Here is a 22,682-nt window from a genome sequence, read left to right on the forward strand (position 1 = left end):
CTTACTGAAGTATAATGCATATAACCTTGAAATCAATGGGAAAGTTCACTACCAAGAGTAACATTTACTGTTGTAAGTGTTTGGAGGATCTGGCCCCTAGGCAATAATCCATTCACATGTGTCCCCTTATTTTTTCTCTCTCCTACTTTATCATAAGTCCCGCTGAGTAATGGAGAATTGCTGTTAAGTACGCAATTCCCTGTGCTTCATAAAGCACCCCGTGCCTGTCGAAGTCAGTGAAACCATGCAGAGCACTGGGATCTGTGCTAGCAGAGCCTGATGCAGGATTGGGGCTGGTGAGAGTGGTTTTTATTTTTCCTTAAGTGAATAGACGCTCTTCCAAGACAATGACTTTGGAGACAGATTCAGTTACATATTTTCCTGTTAAATAACTTTGCTATCCTACATATTTACCCTTCTCCCCACCCCAAATGCAATCCTATCACTAAGTTAACAGGAACTTGGAGAGGCTGTTTCTTTCACCCCCAATCCCACCCTCATTTTCCCTTTTTAAAACTGAGCCTGCACAGTCTGGCTCAAAGTCAAAAATGTCCCTCTGTGATTGTTCAGATCTAATTGCTATGAAGTGCTAGCCAACCCACACCAGAACGTGGCTGCTGCTCTGTAAAGTTGTGATAACAGCATAGTTCGTTAACCTCCGTGGATGTTTCCTGAAAATACAATCTAATGCAAACTTGTGTGAGGTTGTGTTTCCTGCACCATTCTGTAACCTTATTTTCTTCAATAATTCCAGCTGTTGCAAAGAACCCATGTTTGTAACAGACCTAACTTGCTACTCTATTGTAACTGTAGTTTGTTGCATAGTAAAAGATAAAATATCTGCCAATACAAGCACTTCAGATTTTTTTACTTTTAGTTTTTCATTGCCTCACATGTTAACTTGCAAAACTAACAGAAGGCAGCTCTCCCACTCCTTCATTCCTAGTCCAAAGATCTTAACAGGACTGTGTGTGTGTGTGTGTGTGTGTGTGTGTGTATGTATATATGTATATATATATATAATGTTCATAGTTTTCCTTATTGGTTATAAATCTGCTTCCACCTTGTCTTTTCAATTCTGGTGTAAACCAGCTACCTAAACAAGATTTTCCTAACCCAGAAAGTGCTTCAGAGCCTACAGATATTTCCTAGGTTTACTTGAGTCTTACATGTTGCTAATTCCATAAACACATTTTTAAAGCATGTGACCAGTCAACCACTCACTAGTTATCTCATATAACCTTATTAGGTAACAACTTTTACCCATCAAACACCCACAAAAAAAACCAGAGTGACACACTTACCAACCAGCCAAACTAGAGGCAAGCCAAATAGGCAAAATAAACATTGTGCTTGATTAAAACAGATGATTTCCTTTGGAGAGGAGCTCCTCTTATTGCCATGTTGTTTTTTCCTTAGTTACTCCAAAAAGTAAACAGACTTTCAGTAGTGGAAATCTTTCCCCACTACTAAGGTGTTTAATCCTCTCTCATTAACTGGTAGACAAAAGTGATACCGGTACTTCTTGACCTCTGCGAGCAGCAGAAGTAGGAATTAATACAATAGTTCAGCACTTTGCATTGTCCAGTGAGAGCAGCAGCTTTTGGGAGTTCTTGGAGTACAGCTGCACATGTACACAGCATTTGATAAAACAATAACTGCTTCCCTTCCCCTAAAAAGTTTACAGATGAGATAAACGACGAGAGGGAATTTGCTTTGTGGCCTCCTGTTGGCACCACCATCACAATGCTCCGTGGAAAAGAGAAATAATGCTTTCCCTTCAGACACCTTTCATCTCCAACCCCAGATCCAATATAGTGTTTGCAATGTTGTCCATCTAGAAATGGCTCAGGGAGCAAGCATGTCGAGGTCACTTCTTTTGCAGGAAGCGCCACAGACCTTCACAGCTTCCTCTGTGATGTGTAGCTTCTGTGTTCCAAAAATGTTACCTTGTAGTGTGCATTTACACAGCAGCTGGAAGGTGAATCCCCAGCTGGGGTAGATCTACATGTGCTAGTTGTCCTCAATAGCACCTAAAAATAGCATTGTAGCCATGGTGGCACAAGCGGCATCTTGGGCTAGCCACCGGAGTATGTACCAGAGTAGCTGTAGCTATGCTGCTAATTTTAGCGCACTAGCTCCAGCAGAGCTAGCATGTTTTCATCTACCAGAGCTGGGAATGACCCCTCCCAACTCCTGCATGGGCACAGTTTGAGACAGGAAGTTACGCAAACTATAGCTATCTGAAGAGGCGGTGGAAATGTAGCGAGGCAGAAAGTAGCTTCCCAAGTTAGAATTTGGCCATAACCTTAGCTCTAAGTCTGTTCTTCTGCAAAAATTGATATAGGACCTATTAACAAGTACAAATAGTCAGGTGCTTAGTGTTGTCTTCTTGGAGAGATGGCACTTCCAACACAATGGTATGCCCTTACAACGTTATGTGGCTTTAATTCAGCACTGACCACAAGGGGAGAATGCCACCAACTGAATTGCCAGCACTGCTTCCTGCACTGTCTGGCTTTTCCTTAGAGCTGGTCATTAGTTGGATGGGAGACCTCTAACCCTGCCTAGTGTGTGAGAGATTAGGAAATTGCAGGCTGAGGGTAATGTGGCTGCAGTTTGTTTGCCAGTATGTACTGGGCTAGATAATGTTTTTCATTTTCCTATTAGTGTCTGCAGTGCTCCAGAGGAACTGGGGTTTCCTGCACTTCTCCAGACTATAGAATGAGTTTTAGGTGTTTACATGATAATGAGCACAGTCTGCAGGCGTGGAGTCACTGCGCAATTAATTGCTTAGTAGTCTAGGTCTTTAACTTTCAAAATTTTATACAATGGGCTGTGATTAAATTTTTTTAATGTGCTGTTGTGCCCTTCATTCTCTTATGTGGTCTCCGCTTTTATGTACAAACTATTCTGCAGAACACATTGTGCTATTGCACTGTTCAATCTTGCTGGGCAGACTGATGCTTACGTAGGACGGGAAACTAGATTACTGAGAGCCAATGCTTGAAAGACACAGTATTCAAAATATCGTCATCTATTTCTTTTGGAATTTGACCAGAAGTTAAGATTGAGATAACTTCAATTAACTCTAGAATGATTTATTATAAGCTGTGGAAAATATTAAAAGGAAGTTTGTATTCATTGTCCCTCCCCCCACCGTCCTGTTCTTTTTATTACTGGCATGGAAGGTTGCTCATCTGCAGCTCATAGAAATACAAATGACTGAACTGTGTTTTTTATTGACTATTATACAGAAACAACATAGGCTGACATGTTTACCAGGCAGAAAAATTGTCCATGTTATAATTACTTTTTCCTACAATTTACCTGTTTGTGGAAGTTGAACCAGAGTTCCAGGACTGAATTTTACTGAGAGCTGATGTAAATTTTAAATCACTAAGTCATTTGACAGGGTAATATCACTTGTCTGTATATTCAAGTAGGCTCTGATTCAGTAAATTTCTTAAACACATGCATAACTTTAAGCGTGAGAGTAGCCCAGTTGAAATCAATTGGGACTTCTCACATGCTTAAAGTTATGCATGTGCTTAAATACCTTACTGAATCAAGACCATAATCAGTTTGATAGAACTTGTGAATAAAGCAGACAGTTTTTCTGAAGGGGAGGAAAGCTGTTTGTGCTTGAGAATCTACCTGATGGGGTGCGTGGTGAGAGGTGGGAGGGGAGGGGGATGTGCCTGTGTATATTTGTTTTTCTAACTTTACCTGAAATCCATTACAGTTTAATTATAATATAATTTGTATTTAATACCTTTCATTCAAGAATGTCAAAGTGCTTTATGAGCACTAAATACCTTTAAAAATTGTCCCCTAAGTCATTAATTCCTGAAGCACTCCTTTGAGATTTCATACAAGGGAAACTGAGACCAGGAGATTAAGGCCCCAAGAATTCAATCATATCCATTAGTCCCATTGAAGTTCAGTAATAAGTCTCAGTTCAGCAAGGTACTTATGCACATACCTAGCTTTAAGCATGTCAGTATTCCCACTGAAGTCAATGAGACTATTTGTGTGCTTAGTTAGGCATGTGCTTAAGTCCTTTGCTGAATCAGGGCTGTAATCAGTGTTAGGGGTGGGATAAGTACCCAAAAGTCCTGAAACTCCTGAGCCCAGTCCCACTCTGCAAACTACCCGTGGGCCCCACTTCCATGTTTGCTAAGTTTTTAATATTTTTAACATATTGATTAATAAATTCTGCGTAAATATAGTTGTGCTCAACATACCTTGTTTGGCTTTATTGTTGCAGGTTGAAAGGAGAGAAGAAAATGATATGAACAAAAGGCGTCGAAAGGGCCTCGGTGGCTTTGAAGAGGTGGGTGTTAAGTCTTGTTGCTATGTTAACCCCATCTTCTGCATGAAGAGAGTTAATGAAGTAACAGGAAGCAGATTCAACAGAAGCCCAAAAGCTGAACTTTTGTGTTCTGTGCTGATTAAGACATACCCCCTCTCCCTTTCCTCCCTCCCCCCCCCCCCGCCCCGAGGAGCTTGCAGTCTTTAATTTATCTTGTACACAGTAGTGAAGCTAAATTTATTTTTTTCAAGTTATTTATAAAGGAAAAGTGAGAGATCTTCATTTTTTAAAGTCCTATTCTGGTTTAGGAAATACATATATATAGTTACTTTTCTTGTCCCAGCTCAGTTATTTAACTTTTGTTTTATAACTTCCTAACAGCATTTCCTTCCGGCAAGAGTCCCATTCCCTTCCTGATTTTGTTTTTTATGGCTTCTTGCTCTATGTTCAGCAGTGTCAGTTCAGTCTCTGTAAATCCTGTTCTCTTTCTCTCACTTGAGGGTTGGGTCACCAAGGAGAATAATCTATTAGTTTATATAAGTGATTTTTTTTTTTTTTTTTACTGTCCCATAAAAGTGAGTTCCTTTTTGAAATAAGCAGATGTCACAAAATGACATCATTCTTCTCAGGCTGTGAGTGTCTGGTGTAATATCACTGAAGTCTCAATTTCAGACTTGAAGAAAAATTCTCCGTTTTTTTTTACAGGCTTCACGTTTTTCTAGTCGGGGTACGAATTCTGGTAAAGATCAGGGCGACAGAGAAGGAATGAATCAAAATAAAGTAAAGTCAATGGCAACGCAGCTGTTGGCAAAGTTTGAAGAAAATGCCCCAAACACATCTCTCCGGAGACAGGTGAGTGACGAATGTAAAATTCACCTTTGAAATTCAAGTAATCTCTCCTCATGAACAAAACAGTAGTTCTCAGATAAAAATTGCATCTGTAGTGAGTTTGAAGAAGCTTTTTTTAAGAATTTGTCATCTAAAATTTGTATAGAAAATATCCTTTTCATTGCATTTAGGGAGAAACTAATTGGTGACTATGTAGGTGCCCATTGCATAGTAATACATAGTGCAATTGTGTTGGTTTGAAACGTACTGCGAAATTGTCTCTGAAACTATGGCTTTATAGTGGAGCTTTGTAACAATAAGTTGTCATAGGTCTGCTGGCTAAGGTTTTGTAAAAGCTCTTCAGTTTTCATGTTTTGTGGATGTTAGTAAAGGATACAGAGTCACTTTCAAGACAAAAAGATCCAGTGGAATGTTTTCTTTTCACTGTAATTCTTGTCTAGGAAGGAAAATGTAGAAAATACAAGACAGTGCGTCTAATCTTTTGATGCATGCATTGTCATTAAATGAACAGAATATACTGTGCATGTTTTGCAGTTGATCACGAGTGACTTCAGCAGGACTGCTCATGTTTAAAGTTAACCATAGTCTCTGTTTAAAATATTTAGTATTCCACATGCGCACTTCCAAGTACAGTTGTAATGGGAGAGCAGACCATTAATTTGGGTAGACTCCAAAAGGGCTGTGTAGAACATCTGGATAAAGCCCTTTTAGGGATCCCTTTAAGCAGTTTTTCTTTCTTTTTCTGTCTGTCTCGAAATATCTTGTTCTATTTACCTTTTCCTAAGATTTTCCAATCTTATGTTTTGTTTTGACTCAAAATTGTATACAAGGAGCTAGTAGATAAACCAGCCCTGCTCTCTTCCTCTGATCCTCCTGCTAATCCTCGCTTTACTAAGCCTAAGGAGCCAAGTCCTTCACCTCCACCAAAGAGTCAGGTAGGAATTCATAAGGAGAAAATCTTTCTATAAATAATTAACGTACTATTTTCATTTAGTACGGCAGGATTCAGTGTCTTCAAATGACTCCAGAACACTCAAATTCAGACATTAATTTGATCACATAAGTGACAGGTGTGTTTAGCTGTTGCATGCCAGGACATCTTAAAGCAAGATTCTTGAATTTAGTGTGGTAGTACCCAAAATAATACAGAATAATAGGTGAATGATAAGAGACACCCCCCTACCCCCAATGTTAAAGTTACATTACACTCTTCAGACAACATCAGAAAGCTGACTGAAGAATAAGTGCATGCACGCAAAGCACTCTAAATGTGTATGGGTCAAGTTCTATGTGCTTAAATCAAGCAAACTCCCATTGACATCAGTGGAGAAGTTGTGTATATATGTTGTAGTGTGTATATATAAATTTTGTATGCTAGAAAAATACTGCAATACATTCAATGTGTTGATATATGCATGTACAATAATCTGTGTAGTTTGATAGAATGCTAAAACAAAGGGAGTTTTGCTGAGTTTGACCCTATGAAACAATTCAGAATGACCAATGACTCAGCGCTCAACAAAGGGTTGGGATTCGGTTTAGAATCATAGAATCATAGAATATCAGGGTTGGAAGGGACCTCAGGAGGTCATCTAGTCCAACCCCCTGCTCAAAGCACGACCAATCCCCAACTAAATCATCCCAGCCAGGGCTTTGTCAAGCCTGACCTTAAAAACCTCTAAGGAAGGAGATTCCACCACTTCCCTAGGTAACCCATTCCAGTGCTTCACCACCCTCCTAGTGAAAAAGTTTTTCCTAATATCCAACCTAAACTTCCCCACTGCAACTTGAGACCAGTACTCCTTGTTCTGTCATCAGGTACCACTGAGAACAGTCTAGATCCATCCTCTTTGGAACCCCCTTTCAGGTAGTTGAAAGCAGCTATCAAATCCCCCCTCATTCTTCTCTTCTGCAGACTAAATAATCCCAGTGCCCTCAGCCTCTCCTCATAAGTCATGTGCTCCAGCCCCCTAATCATTTTTGTTGCCCTCCGCTGGACTTTCCAATTTTTCCACATCCTTCTTGTAGTGTGGGGCCCAAAACTGGACACAGTACTCCAGATGAGGCTTCACCAATGTCGAATAGAGGGGAACGATCACGTCCCTCGATCTGCTGGCAATGCCCCTACTTATACAGCCCAGAATGCCGTTAGCCTTCTTGGCAACAAGGGCACACTGTTGACACATATCCAGCTTCTCGTCCACTGTAACCCTTAGGTCCTTTTCTGCAGAACTGCTTCCTAGCCATTCGGTCCCTAGTCTGTAACAGTGCATGGGATTCTTCCGTCCTAAGTGCAGGACTCTGCACTTGTCCTTGTTGAACCTCATCAGGTTTCTTTCGGCCCAATCCTCTAATTTGTCTAGGTCCCTCTGTATCCTGTCCCTACCCTCTAGCGTATCTACCACTCCTCCCAGTTTAGTGTCATCTGCAAACTTGCTGAGAGTGCAGTCCACGCCATCCTCCAGATCATTAATGAAGATATTGAACAAAACCGGCCCCAGGACTGACCCCTGGGGCACTCCACTTGAAACCGGCTGCCAACTAGACATGGAGCCGTTGATCACTACCCGTTGAGCCCGACGATCTAGCCAGCTTTCTATTCACCTTATAGTCCATTCATCCAGCCCATACTTCTCTTGCTGGCAAGAATACTGTGGGAGACTGTATCAAAAGCTTTGCTAAAGTCCAGGAATAACACATCCACTGCTTTCCCCTCATCCACAGACCCAGTTATCTCCTCATAGAAGACAATTAGGTTAGTCAGGCACGACTTGCCCTTAGATAAGCATCTAAGAGCTAAACAGTTATCCAACTTTCCAGTCCTTTTGAGTGGAGCCCCAGATATTTTGTGGTAAGGATCTATGCTAGGAACCTCATTGTAGCCCAGAATGAAACACTGAATAAATTTGGCTTTTTTTTTTTTTTTTTTTTTTAAAGAAGTTTCATATCAAACAGTGCTGATACTTAATTTTAAAAAGGCTGAATATTTTCTTATGCAGTTCAGGTTGCTGTCTTGTTTCCATTTTGCGGAAGACCATTCTTGGCATGCCAGAAAAATCAGAGTAGCCTGCTGTAGAATGTGAGCTCCTTGTTCCATACACCCATCAGACAGAGGGAAGGAGTAAGGGTAGATCAGCCGATAATTCAGACAATGAACATGATTTGGTTTGCATGAATGGGATGAGAATCGTTGTTTAAAGAAAGATATCCTTGTGTATGGTGTACCATTATTAACAATTTATAGGCTGACGTGTTTGTGTTTTTGAGAAAAGATTATTTTTTGTGTGTGCTAATTTCATGTAATTGGTCAACCATTATAAAATAGAAGGCCTGATTTCATGAAAATACCAACGGGAGGATCATTTTTAATTACAATATGATACCACAGTTATGGTTCAAAGACCATTTCTATTTGTAGTCTGATTTTTAGAGCCACCTCTTACTTTATCAAAACCCCCAAACCTTTGGACCTGAAATGTATTCTGCTTAGGCTCAGAATAGAGTAGATCTCGAATTATGCGAAGTAAGTTGTGTTCCTCAGAGGTATTTTTACACTTCAATAGTTCAGTTTCATGCATGTTTTCTGTCGCAATAATGCACAACACTGCAGGACATCACAGGAGAATGTGTTGAATTCCCCCTCTAGTCCAGTGGTTCTCAGACTTATGTACTGGTGACCCCTTTCACACAGTAAGCTTCTGAGTGTGGCCCCCTTTATAAATTAAAAACACTTTTTAATATATTTTACACCATTATAAATGCTGGAGGCAAAGTGGGGCTTGGGGTGAAGGCTGACAGCTCGCGACCCCCATGTAATAACCTCGCGACCCCCTGAGGGGTCCCGACCCCCAGTTTGAGAACGCTTGTCTAGTCACGCTATTTAGAGTTCACATAGAGACTGTAAAAAGCGACAAAGAGTCCTGTGGCACCTTATAGACTAACATAGAGACTGAGAGATAGCTAGACTACAGGATGTGAAGACCTGCATGTGTTGTATAGTCCAAATATACTCCAGCGCATGGAAATATGCATGAGTTTTATAGTAATGCAGTGTTTTAAAACATGGAAGAATACTACATTATATGAAATGCTTAGACGTGCCTGGCTATGATCCACTGTTGTGTATGCTGTCTTAGAACATGTGTGAGTTGCATGATAGTCTAAGAACAACTTTTTTCATTTGAAGTGTTTCCCAGTTTCAGGCAGTAGCTAGGACTGAACATGTGGTCAGAGAGCCAAAGCAATCTTTGCATGGTTCTGATCGTGTGGCCAGGGGATCAAGAATTGTAGAAAAAACAGACATACAGTCCAGGCTTTCAGAAACTCTTGCATCTACCTGTCCTGCTGCATTTGTGATTTCTGGAGTGCTTAAACGCCTTCAGCACGTGGAGGAAAAAATTAATCAGGTGACAAGCTATTTCATTTTTAACTTCTCTCTCTCTCTCTCTCTCTCTCTTAACTGTGTTTATTCTGGTTAATTCTTCTATGCACACTATATATTCTGTACTTTACATACTTCTGTTACATAGTTAAGACGTAAATTGCCTTTCCCTGTACATACTGAACTTCTGCCTTTTCTTGTATGACTGCTATCTAAAATCTGTCTCTCTGTTCTGTTTCCCTTCCTTGGCTTTTATTACAGAAGAAAGCTCAGTCCGTAGCAAATAGGGAATTTCATAAAAAGAACATTAAAGAGAAAGCAGCTCATCTTGCCTCAATGTTTGGATACGTGGACTTACCAAAGGTGAATATTTAGGTTTTGCAGCTGCAAAAACAATAGTCTAGAAGAGACCAGATGTAAGTTAGACGTTTGCAGCAACTTTGTATTTTCATTTCTTCTTTTCATCTTGGGTGAAGCTAAAACAGTCAGGAGTTCAGATTCCAGTACATCATGCAGAATGACTTGTGTTATTAAAATATATAACATAATTACCCTCTTTCTAGTGAAAACATGGAATAACCAGATATTTAAAGTGTGAGACTATTTAAGCATACCTGAAACATACTCGAAACAGCTCATTATCAAGGTGGCTTGAGAATTCAAATGCTGGTAGCTTTAGAAATAGAAATGACTTGACAAGGTGAATATTCAATCAGCTGATCAATGTGTTCACTGTATAGGTTTGTTTTATCTTAAAAACTATTCCACTTCTTCTGTTGCTACTCATGGGTGTGGTTTCTGATTGAATGGCCAGGTGCAGTCAGGATATTGGTTGAAGTGGAGGTTTTGCGGTGACGATTTCCGTGACTCCTCACTGTCAGATGTACAGATAGGCCTGGGGTATGTTATCCTGTTGCAGATCAGTATCCCAGATTCTGCTGAATCTCTTACCCTCTCTCTGCACCACTGCAGTGAATGAATTTTATTTGGAAACTACTAATGACCCTTCACTGCGCTGAACAGAAAAGGAGCTGACTTAATGGCGACTAGGGAATTGGGAGAGGGAGAAATTCTTGTTAAGGCTTTTGTTGACTGATACGAAACAGAGATCAATATTTTCTCTTGAGGGGCAACGAAGATATTCTCCAAAGTAAGAAGTCAGTATATGTGTAATTCCATAAATCTCTATCAGAAATATTGGAAACTTTCTCCAATATGTTCATGAATTCCAATGTAACACTTTTTCCTTTAAAATTAAGTGGTACAGAGGAGATGGAAGTTAGTGATTCAGAAAAAATTGACTGCACTTCTAATCCACCAGGAAGCAGAAAGATGCTATCTAATTGGCTCAGGTTTCAGAGTGGTAGCCGTGTTAGTCTGTATCAGCAAAAAGAACGAGGAGTACTTGTGGCACCTTAGAGACTAACAAATTTATTTGGGCAAAACCTTTCGTGGGCTAAAACCCACTTCATCGGATGCATGCAGTGGAAAATACAGTAGGAAGATACATATACACAGAGAACATGGGAAAAATGGGTGTTGCCATACCAGCTCTAACGAGACTAATCAATTAAGGTAGGCTATTATCAGCAGGAGAAAAAAAACTTTTGTAGTGATAATCAGGATAGCCCATTTCAAACAGTTGACAAGAAGGTGTGAGTAACAGTAGGGGAAAAATTAGCATGGGGAAATAGTTTTTACTTTGTGTAATGACCCATCCACTCCCAGTCTTTATTCAAGCCTAATTTAATGGTGTCCAGTTTGCAAATTAATTCCAGTTCTGCAGTTTCTCTTTGGAGTCTGTTTTTGAAGTTTTGTTGTTGAAGAATTGCGACTTTTAGGTTTGTAACTGAGTGACCAGGGAGGTTAAAGTGTTCTCCGACTGGTTTTTGAATGTTCTAATTCTTGATTTGTGTCCATTTATTCTTTTGCGTAGAGACTGTCCGGTTTGGCCAATGTACATGGCAGAGGGGCATTGCTGGCACATCGTGGCATATATCACATTGGTAGATGTGCAGGTGAACGAGCCTCTGATGGTGTGGCTGATGTGATTAGGTCCTATGATGGTGTCCCTTGAATAGATATGTGGACAGATTTGGCAACGGGCTTTGTTGCAAGGATAGGTTCCTGGATTAGTGTTTTTGTTGTGTGGTGTGTGGTTGCTTGTGAGTATTTGCTTCAGGTTGGGGGGCTGTCTGTAGGCGAGGACTGGCCTGTCTCCCAAGATCTGTGAGAGTGAGGGATCCTCCTTCAGGATAGTATCAAAGGAGTAGCCGTGTTAGTCTGGATCTACAAAAGCAGCAAAGAGTCCTGTGGCACCTTATAGACTAACAGACGTATTGGAGCATGAGCATCCGAAGAAGTGGGTATTCACCCACGAACGCTCATGCTCCAATACGTCTGTTAGTCTATAAGGTGCCACAGGACTCTTTACAACCTATCCTGAAGGAGCAGCAGATTCTTGATGATGCGCTGGAGAGGTTTTAGTTGGGGGCTGAAGGTGACGGCTAGTGGCATTCTATTACTTTCTTTGTTGGGCCTGTCCTGGAGTAGGTGACTTCTGGGTATTCTTCTGGCTCTGTCAATCTGTTTCTTCACTTCACCAGGTGGGTATTTGTAGTTTTAAGAACGCTTGATAGAGATCGTGTAGGTGTTTGTGTCTGTCTGAGGGATTGGAGCAAATGCGGTTGTATCTTACAGCTTGGCTGTAGACAATGGATCGTGTGATGTGATCTGGATGAAAGCTGGAGGCATGTAGGTAAGTATAGCGGTCAGTAAGCTTCCGGTATAGGGTGGTGTTTGTGACCATCGCTTATTAGCACTGTAGTGTCCAGGATGTGGATCTCTTGTGTTGACCGGTCCAGGCTGAGGTTGATGGTGGGATGGAAATTGTTGAAATCATGGTGGAATTCCTCAAGGGCTTCTTTTCCATGGGTCCAGATGATGAAGATGTCATCAATGTAGCGCAAGTAGAGTAGGAGCATTAGGGGACGAGAGCTGAGGAAGCGTTGTTCTAAGTCAGCCATAAAAATGTTGGCATACTGTGGGGCCATGTGGGTACCCATAGCAGTGCCGCTGACTTGAAGGTATACGTTGTCCCCAAATGTGAAATAGTTGTGGGTGAGGACAAAGTCACAAAGTTCAGCCACCAGGTTTGCCGTGACATTATCGGGGATACTGTTCCTGATGGCTTGTAGTCCATCTTTGTGTGGAATATTGGTGTAGAGGGCTTCTACATCCATAGTGGCCAGGATGGTGTTTTCTGGAAGATCACCAATGGATTGTAGTTTCCTCAGAAAGTCAGTGGTGTCTCGAAGATCGCTAGGAGTGCTGGTAGCATAGGGCCTAAGGAGAGAGTCTACATGGCCAGACAATCCTGCTGTCAGGGTGCCAATGCCTGAGATGATGGGGCGTCCAGGATTTCCAGGTTTATGGATCTTGGGTAGCAGACAGAATACCCCTGGTTGGGGCTCTAGGGGTGTGTCTATGTAGATTTGTTCCTGTGCTTTTTCAGGGAGTTTCTTGAGCAGATGGTGTAGTTTCTTTTGGTAACCCTCAGTGGGATCAGAGAGTGTTAACGCCACATTCTACAGGCCATTACACTCTGATCCCATTTTTTTTTTCATGTTCTCTCTCTCTCTCTCTCTGTGTGTGTGTGTGTGTGTGTGTGTGTGTGTGTGTGTGTGTGTGTGTGTGTGTGTGTGTGTATATATATGTATATGTATGTGTGTATATATATATGTATATGTGTGTGTATATATATATATATATATATATATATATATATATCTGTATATCTATATCTTCCTACTGTATTTTCCACTGCATGCATCCAATGAAGTGGGTTTTAGCCCACAAAAGCTTATGCCCAAATAAATTTGTTAGTCTCTAAGGTGCCACAAGTACTCCTCGTTCTTTTTGCTAATTGGCTCTGCAGATTTCACTTAACTGTAGCAAGTTGGAATGCACTTATTTGAGGATAAATTCTGTTTGGCTAATGTTGTACCGAACTTTTGCATTTACCTCTGAGGTCAAATTTACTACCTCATCTTGTGACTTTTCAGCCAATTGTGACCCAATAGAAAAATAATTTCTATTTATTCAATAGTTGTTGAATTACTTTCAAATTTTAACCAATCACTTGTACTAACTTCAGTTGTTCAGCACTTGTAGATACCAGATCATAATTAAATGTTATTAAATTCATATGGTGAAAATTGATGATGATCTCATTATCCCATCCATTCATATTGTCCACTTAAATATATTTTCAGTGTGGCACACACCAAATTGAGTGCAGATTCCATTAATCATAATAATAGGCCTTATTGCTTATGTGTTAAGTGAAAATGTGCACTACGAAGTTTTGTACATGCACAAGATCATACACCTATTGTCTGAAATGACACTATTTCCTAATATATTAAAATAATGGACTGAATTCTGTAAAACACTCCATAGTAATGAGAAACCTAAGTAATTTCAAAACACACTCTGAAGAGGTTAATCTACTAGACTGGTGCATTCCCTTGTAAGAGTTGCAGCAGATATTGTTCTCTGGAGGCTGCTTATTGTTGTGTTCTGTTACTCTTCACTGTACTTTTTAATAATGTGTATCTTAACAAAGAACCAAGTCATGTTTATTTGACCAGAGTAGCAGAGTTTCAGTTTTGAAGTAACTGTACTGTTACTACCTTCCTAACCTTTTCTTGTGCATGGTTGTGCAATTCCGTCAACTTAACATTTGTTAATGTGACTATCCTCTCTGATAATGTTTCCTCTATTTCTGCTCTGTACAGAATAAACTACCTATTAAAGGCCTATCCTATTATCAGCCCCCAACTCCCTCTTGCCTTCCAGCTCATGATTCAGCTGCTACTTCATCTTCATCATCTATTCACTCAGCTTCCCCTGCTGTTCAATCTAGCAAGGTATTCTATTAACAGATTTTCATGTAAAATCCATTCTTGCTCTAAAAACTGCAGAAGAATTGGCTCAGATTGAAGGTCTTGGCTTTGCATGGAAAATCTGTGCGTACTATGTTTCACATTGGACGCAGAGGTTTAAACCGCTCACTTTGTTTTGTTTACTTCTGCATGTTTGTAAAAGTAAAATGTCATAACAAAAAGTAATTCAGATTAAAAGCTAAGAAGTAGATCATACATTTTTGAGAATTTTAATCTTAGCAGTAGCTAATTTTAAATTGTTTTTGTTTCCTTTTAATAATACTGCAAACTCTCTTTTGAGAATTAAATGCTTGAGCATGCGTTTCCTCTATAAAAGAAGCTTTGATACATAGGAAATAGGCATAAAGTGACTGAAGACAATTCAATAAATTAGAATCCATCAAATATAGAGTTCCCATTAATGATAAAGTAACAAAAGCTTTGATCTGGATAAGCTTAAAAAGGTTCAGCTTCCTTCTCCCCTACATGCAGAAACTATTTTAATTGGGGTATTTTCAGCCATCTCCTTTGTAGGCCAGATCTTTGGGAAGGACCTACATGTCCTTTCTTTCCTCCAGTGGTTATGGCAACAGCAGCACAGGTTGTCTTTCAAGCCTCAGAACAAGTAAGCATATTGAACAGGTTTGGAGTAAGAATAAGTGGGGAAACCATAAAGTTCCTAGAAATGTTAAAGAGCAGCTGTGGCGTCTGGAACACTGAGGCGTCTGGAACCAGTAGGTTCTACCACCACGTTTAAGAAGCGGGAGTTAGGGAAGGGTTGTTTATCAAAACCTAAAATGGTTTGCCATGTGTTTTGGAGGATGAGAGATCTGCTCAAACCTTTCAACCCATCCTTCCTCAACTTAAGTCTCTCTGCTCACTATGAAAACAATCATTCTTTTAAAAAAACACCCATGTCATAAATTACTCATGAGCATGGTCAAAATCCAGCCCAGATAACTAATGGCTGAATGTAAAGATATTCAGGAGTATAAATTAGTTGTTTCAGTCAAATTCCTGGTGGATTTATACCCATCTTACGGTTGACACTGGTTAGAACAGGGGTCAGCAACCTTTCAGAAGTGGTGTGCCGACTCTTCATTTATTCACTCTAATTTAAGGTTTTGCGTGCCAGTAATACATTTTAACGTTTTTAGAAGGTCTCTTTCTATAAGTCTATAATACAGAACTAAACTATTGTTGTATGTAAAGTAAATAAGGTTTTTAAAATGTTTAAGAAGCTTCATTTAAAATTAAATTAAAATGCAGAGTCCCCCGGACCGGTGGCCAGGATCCGGGCAGTGTGAGTGCCACTGAAAATCAGCTCATGTGCCGCCTTCGGCACACGTGCCATAGGTTGCCTACCCCTGGGTTAGAACTTTGACTTGCAACCTCGGCAGAATGGGCAATGACTGAAAGGTCTGACCTGTGCTTGCAACCCTGGAGGCTGGTACTTCAGATCAGAGGCCAGGTGCTTAAACTTTCATGATTTTGGTGGTTGTGGGTTTTGGGGTTTGTTGTTGTTGTTGGTTCTCTGTTAAACACCTCCCATGAGCAGTTGTTTTAATTAAAGGTACTGTAACTGCTATTTTAATTTTAAAATAAATATTTTGGTGAATTTAGCATTGTATTGAAAGAGAGTGGCTATAGCTTAAAGTTGTTGGCTCCTTAAATGGATTTTGTTATGTGATTTTCAGCATTACTGTAGGTTAGAATGTACTAACCTAATATAATGGTGGAACAAAAATAATCCATGCTCAAAATATCTTTTCTGTTACCTGCACAAAACCTAGTGACTTTTTGTTAGAGCTTAGTAAATATTTGACATACTATTGAGGACTAGAAAGATCAAATTCAATATGTAAGCAAGTGTTTACACATTCTGCTGCTCAGGTGCTCCATTCCATAGAAACATGCAGGAGCTAATAGGGACCAGCTTTGGGGTGGGGGGGCAACCACTTCCCCTTCCCCCAGCAGCCTTTAGGTATATGTGTGGTGCCTTTCACTCAAGGCTGGAAAGCGAGCCTGCCCCACACACTCACCTGGCGGTAACCGTTCCTGTCTTGTGGGGCTGGGTCCGGCTTCCTGTTCTGGGTGCTGTGAGATGGTGCATGGGGTCGCATGTGACCCTGTGCGACATGTCGTTGTTATGCCATTCACTCAAATTTGGCCTGGCCCTGCCCCCCTCATGACAGAGGGAAGATCAGGTGAAACCTGAATGGGACTATGACCCCGGGCGCCAGTTTGCAATGCCTGGAGTGTGGAGCTGGGCCCAGCCCTGCAGACAGGAGCTGAGCTACAGCATGAGTGTGGAGCAGTCTCGTTCTCCATCCCACCACCAATGACTCATCATGCCCCTCCGCCCCCAGTTACAAATCCTTGCCCTGCCACTGGCAGTTTGCAGGCTTGGTTAATGAAACAGTAGCACATGTGGAGAAATGTCACATGTTGACAATGGTGTATTGGGGATTTTTGGCATATGGTTCATAATTAAAAAAAAAAAAAAACACACACACACACACACACACTTAGAGCTTGTCAAATGTTTTGACCTCCTTCCTTGATTAGGGCCACCATGCTCACTTCTAAGGTAGATGCATTCATAAGGAAGCAGTTACGACTGAGCCTGTAATATTATTAGATTGTTGGTTTTTTCAAGAGATGGAGAACTTGTTTACAGAAGTGACCGTAAGTCTTTCTTGCTCTATTGCCGGTGAATCCAAACCATTACTATTGGTATCCCACTCACTGAAGAAATATCATTTAACAATGATCTAATACATTTGACAAGCATGCTACTACTGTTACAGCTGATTGTTGTGTCCCCTACATATCCTCTCAGGTCACTTCAGTCTCCTAATACAACAAATTATTTTGCTTGCCATTAATAGGCAAATCAGCTTAAGTTTTTTATTTTCCTTTTTGAATCACAAGTCACCTCTTGATTATCCAGTAAATTTTCAAATAAAGTAATTTTCCCAAGAAGTAAACTACTGCTAATTTTACTGTAATATTAGCAAAGACTAAATGCCAAGATTTACAAACTTGGGTCTCTATACTTGAAACAGTCTCCCAGCAAGACCACCCCTATTTTTAAATCCTGTGCATTTTCCCCCCCCCTCCCCGCCCCGCCACCCGAAAATCCTTCTAGCCTTGATTTCCTAACCAGTAATCTCTCCATGCCCTTCCTTACTTCACTTAACAATTCAATTAAGTGTCCCATATTTGGTCTATTTTAGATGGCAAACTTTTTAGGGCAGGGACTGTATCTTACTGTCTAGAAAGCACTGTCTAAATTTCTGGCCTTATATAAACAAATTTTAATAATGTCTCAGGCACACAGTGCCTATTTTCAAGTACTTTGGATGCCAGTTAACAATGTATTTGAACTTACCTGATGTAACTATACACCACAAGTTGCCTGTGTCAGCGTTATGTTACGACTGGCTTTAAAGGGCTCAGGATTTGCATTGGTGATCTGTTCCAAATGGTGGCACTAGTAAAGTGCAGATTTCAATATGTGGACGTGCTTCAGGGCCAGCAAGCCAATGGGGGGAACCCTCATTCATGGCACTTCGAGTTTACTATTCTTCTACAGGGGAAAAAATGGAGAGTGTAAAAGTCTTTCTGAGCTTCTTGAGACTTCACAACTTGTCCTGTAAGAATGCCAGCCTACCAACGTCTGAGTATTTTTCATTTGAAATACATACTGAACTGCTTGTGTTCTCTGACATCATGTTCCTACTACCAGTTGAATTCTGATTTTATAGAATTGTAGGACTAGAAGGGACCTCAAGAGGTCATCTAGTCCAGTCCCCTGCACTCATGGCAGGACTAAGTATTATCTAGACCATTCCTGACAGGTATTTGTCTAACCTGCTCTTTAAAATCTCCAATGATCGTGATTCCGCAACCTCCCTGGGCAATTTATTCCAGTGTTTAACCACCATGACAGTTAGGAAGTGTTTCCTACTGTCCAACCTAAACCTCCCTTGCGGCAACTTAAGCCCATTGTTTCTTGTTCTATCCTCAGAGGTTAAGAAAAACAATATTTCTTCCTCTTCCTTGTAATAACCTTTTATATACTTGAAAACTGTTATCATGTCCCCTCTCAGCCTTCTTTTTTCCAGACCAAACAAACCCATTTTTTTCAATCTTCCCTCATAGGTCATGTTTTCTAGACCTTTAATCATTTTTGTCACTTTTCTCTGGACTCTCTCCAATTTGTCCACACCTTTCCTGAAATGCGGTGCCCAGAACTGGACACAATACTCCAGTTGAGGCCTAATCAGTGCGGAGTATTGACTTCTCATGTCTTGCTTACAACACTCCTGCTAATACACCCCAGAAGGATGTTAGTTTTTCTTGCAACAGCATTACACTGTTGACTCGTATTTAGTTTGTGGTGCACTATGACTCTTAGATCCCTTTCCGCAGTACTCTTTCCTGGGTAGGCAATTCCCATTTTGTATGTGTGCAACTGATTTGTTCCTTCCTAAATGGAGTACTTTGCATTTGTCCTTATTGAATTTCATCCTATTTACTTCAGACCATTTCTCCAGTTGGTCCAGATCATTTTGAATTTTAATCCTATCCTACAAAGCACTTGCAATCCCTCCCAGCTTGGTATTGTCAGCAAACTTGATAAGTGTATTGTCTATGCCATTATCTAAATCACTGATGAAGAAATTGAACAGAACCGGACCCAGAACTGATCCCTGTGGGACCCCACTCGATATGCCCTTCCAGGGTGACTGTGAAGCAATGATAACTATTCTCTGGGAGCAGTTTTCCAACCAGTTTTGCACCCACCTTATAGTAGCTCCATCTAGGTTGCATTTCCCTAGTTTGTTTTTGATACTGTCTTGCATGGCCTTCTCATAAGCTTTACTAAAGTCATGATATATCACCTCTGCTGCTTTCCTCCCCAATCCACAAGGCTTGTTAGAAAGCTATCAGATTGATTTGACATGATTTGTTTTTGACAAATCCATGCTGACTGTTACAGCATTACTCTTATGAGGCATTCGTAATGCATCATAAGGGTGTTGACGTATTTACTCAAAATAGTGGCTGAAGAGCTTTACATGTTGAAACCTATTTTTAAGCTTGAGGCAAGGATACCTCTAGAAGGGAGGTTAAGGAAATGTAACATGCTTTCCTATTCCTTTTTAAAGGCATATTCTTTTAATTAAAGTGCTTAGCTATTGCATCTTATTAGGAATGGAAGAGAACTTTTAAACTATGCCACAGAGAGGTTAGTACAAATGAATGTTGAGTACTCCTACTGCCCTAAATCTTCTGTGAAGAATTCAGTGTAGTGGTGTACACTCTAAACAATAATCTCCAATGCAAATCAAGATGATCCAAAGTTTAGAATGACCTTTAGAAAACAGTGCTTGTCTAAGCTTTATGCTACCTAAACCCTAAAAATCATACATACTATAAACATGTTGCAATCAGTTGGCTTTGCTATCTACAACACCTCAGATTAACTATTTCCCTTGAATCATATGATTGGAATTACCAGCTGAAAATAAGGGTTGGGTGTTTCCTACCCAGATAAATTTACTACTTAGATAGTGTTTATGCCAGGGCAGTCAGTCAAATTTTTTTTTAAAGAATTAGCAAGTGCTTAAAAGCAGGACATTTGGTAAGGAAAGGAGACAAAGTAACTCTAACAAGTAGGGATAAAGACTGTATGCCAGTGGTCCCCAACTTTTTTCATCTGGCGGGCGCCAGACGACGAGCCACGGAGGACCGTGGCAGCGGATGAGCATCCACCAAAATGCCGCTGACAAGCTGCAACGTCAATAGGCATCGCCGCCGAAATGCCGCCGACAAGCAGCGTCATCCAGAGGCATCGCCGCCAACGCCTCTGGATGATGCTGATTCTCGGCGCCATTTCGGCGGATGCTCATCCGCCAGCCAGTACGCGGGTGCACTTAGACGCCCCAGCGGGTGCCATGTTGGGGACCCCTGCTGTATGCTCTTTGGGGCAGTTTTCGTGTTTTCCTTTGTGTTTTAAAACTACTAGCACATCTGATTTCTGATTGCTGTGGCAATATAAATAATATTATACAAAATTATGAAACCCAGGCTTCTCTCCAAAACCCCTTAGCTAATGAATTAATATTGGACAGTTAACCAACCAGATAAACCTGCTGTAGAGCTTTGGCAATGTACCATTAATAATTATGTTCAACAATCCTCATAGTGGTGGGTTTTTTTTTCAAAATATTCTTCTGAATTTTTATTCGCTTTTTTTTAGATATTTGCTTAGTGCCACCTTGCATGTTGCCCTATGAGCAACATAAGGGACCCTTTTTAGGAAACCTAGATACCCAACACCACTACTGTAGACGCAGGGCTGGATTTAGGGAAGGCGACCCAGGCGGCCAACTGAGGTGCCGGGCTCAAGGTGCTGTTTTTGTTGTAAGCGACAAAAGGGAAAATAGAATGTTTGACAGGGATAAATCATGCATTCAAATTGTGAAGCAAAGTCATGAAGTGGGCTACAAATGCAATACAAAATAAGGTATTCAAAAGTTTAACAAATGGATGGGGGGGGGGCACCAAAGACATTCCTCGCCGGGGGCACCATTTGGTGTAGGGACAGCCCTGTGTAGACGTATTTAAGTCATGTGCAGCAGTATGTCATGTAGAGCAATAACTATGGCCATGATCATACAAAGACTTAAGCGTGTTTGGGACTTTATTAGTAGTCACAAGGGGATTACGTGCATGAGCCAAGTTATGCTTAAGTGTTTGTAGGTTCAGAGTAAATGATCAGTATCAGGCAAGCAAGGTGCAGCACAGCAGTGTAACTAATTTAAGCTGTATGAAAGCTGGCGGACTTCCATATATTAAAGGATCATCTTTCTGGTATACAGATGTGGGGCCAGATTCTCTCCTGTAGCTGAGATCTGCTCAGCAAAGGAAAGTGGAGGGGGACATTGTGGAACTGCTTGCAGCTCCCTATTTCTGAGGGGCTGCCTGTGCTGACTCCAACCCCAATGAGGTTTAGAGCAGCAAAGGAACTGCTCTAAGTTATGACACTGGCCTAGAGCCCTGAATGAACACTATATCAGGGAAGATAGGTATAACAGAGCATGACTCTGCCAGGCACCTCCTCTTCCCCCCAACACCTACCCTCCGTCAGTTGACGCACACTCTATATTGGAGAGGAAGTGGGAGAGACAGATGGCACAGTAGCTTGCTGTGGCATCTTTTACACCAAGAGGGAGTTTCCCTACACCAGGGGAATTTACTGCTGACCAGTTGAAGCCAGAATCTGGCCCTTTTGTGTCACTTGAAGGGCCAGACTTTATTTGATAGTCTAAACTGTGCTGTTCAGCTAACCTACTTGGAGACTGAATGTTTATGCTGCCTTGCTTTCTGTGGATAGCCAGTCCCATTATGTCTTGTATTTTGAGTTTGCAGTCATGATACATATAAACTTGATTACCATCGTCATCGAAGCTGCCCAGAGTTGGAAAACTCTGCTAAGAACTATTGGTCATTGATGTCAGATTTGGAAGGAAAAAGAGACGAAGGATGGGATGGCCTAGTAACTGCTTTTTAAAAACCTGTTATCAATCCAGTAGCTATGGAGGAAGAGTTCAGTTGGTTCCTCTTAAATGTAGTTCCAACACTGTTGGCTACACAATTACTTCTGTATTCATTTAACTAGGTCTGGGATCAACAATTTGAGAGTAATGTTTTCTCCTACTTTTGCTATTTTTTAAAAAATGGTCTGAAGTCATTGTTTATGAAGGGTGCAATATTGAAGTATTTGCACTGACCTTTTTTAATTCATCTGCAGTACATGTACAGCATGGATAGTACCAGTACACTGGAGGGACCATGGAATAAGATTTAGTTCAGTCTTCAATCCCATTCAGTTCTTACCCTACCTGCTGAGACTTCTGACAAGGTTACTGTTTAGTGTCTCTTGTATTTGTGGTTTCTGTGATGTGGGCATGTGTTCATGGGATATTAGACAATCAAGATAATTTTATATAGACCACTGAACAGCCATCAGATGGAAAAGTTACCCTGTGATTTGAGGATGGGAATGCTTATGGAGAGGGTCATTTGGTCACTACCAACTTGGATTGAAGTCACTTTTTGTTTTACACTGAATTTGCATTTGTTTTCGTAATGAATACATTTGCTTTTAATATTGCAT

The 22,682-nt window shown here is 40.7% G+C and overlaps 1 protein-coding gene across 9 annotated transcripts in view; it reads left to right on the forward strand.

Annotated features, from left to right (window-relative positions):
- MICAL2 (microtubule associated monooxygenase, calponin and LIM domain containing 2) overlaps positions 1-22,682 on the forward strand; it is a 61,526-nt gene that overhangs the window by 23,674 nt on the left and 15,170 nt on the right. For 2 of the 9 annotated variants that reach the window (XM_029911434.1, XM_029911439.1), the window contains exons 13-18: positions 4,271-4,336; positions 5,021-5,167; positions 5,995-6,099; positions 9,361-9,570; positions 9,807-9,908; positions 14,345-14,476. In XM_029911434.1, the coding sequence (XP_029767294.1) occupies positions 4,271-4,336; positions 5,021-5,167; positions 5,995-6,099; positions 9,361-9,570; positions 9,807-9,908; positions 14,345-14,476 (762 nt within the window). The remainder of the gene's footprint in view (positions 1-4,270; positions 4,337-5,020; positions 5,168-5,994; positions 6,100-9,360; positions 9,571-9,806; positions 9,909-14,344; positions 14,477-22,682) is intronic. The other 7 variants (XM_029911438.1, XM_029911440.1, XM_029911442.1 and 4 more) reach the window with 5 other exon arrangements.

This window comes from Terrapene carolina, unplaced genomic scaffold (genome assembly GCF_002925995.2).
Source record: "Terrapene carolina triunguis isolate 2854851 unplaced genomic scaffold, T_m_triunguis-2.0 Scaffold96, whole genome shotgun sequence".
NCBI classification, from domain to species: Eukaryota; Metazoa; Chordata; order Testudines; family Emydidae; genus Terrapene; species Terrapene triunguis.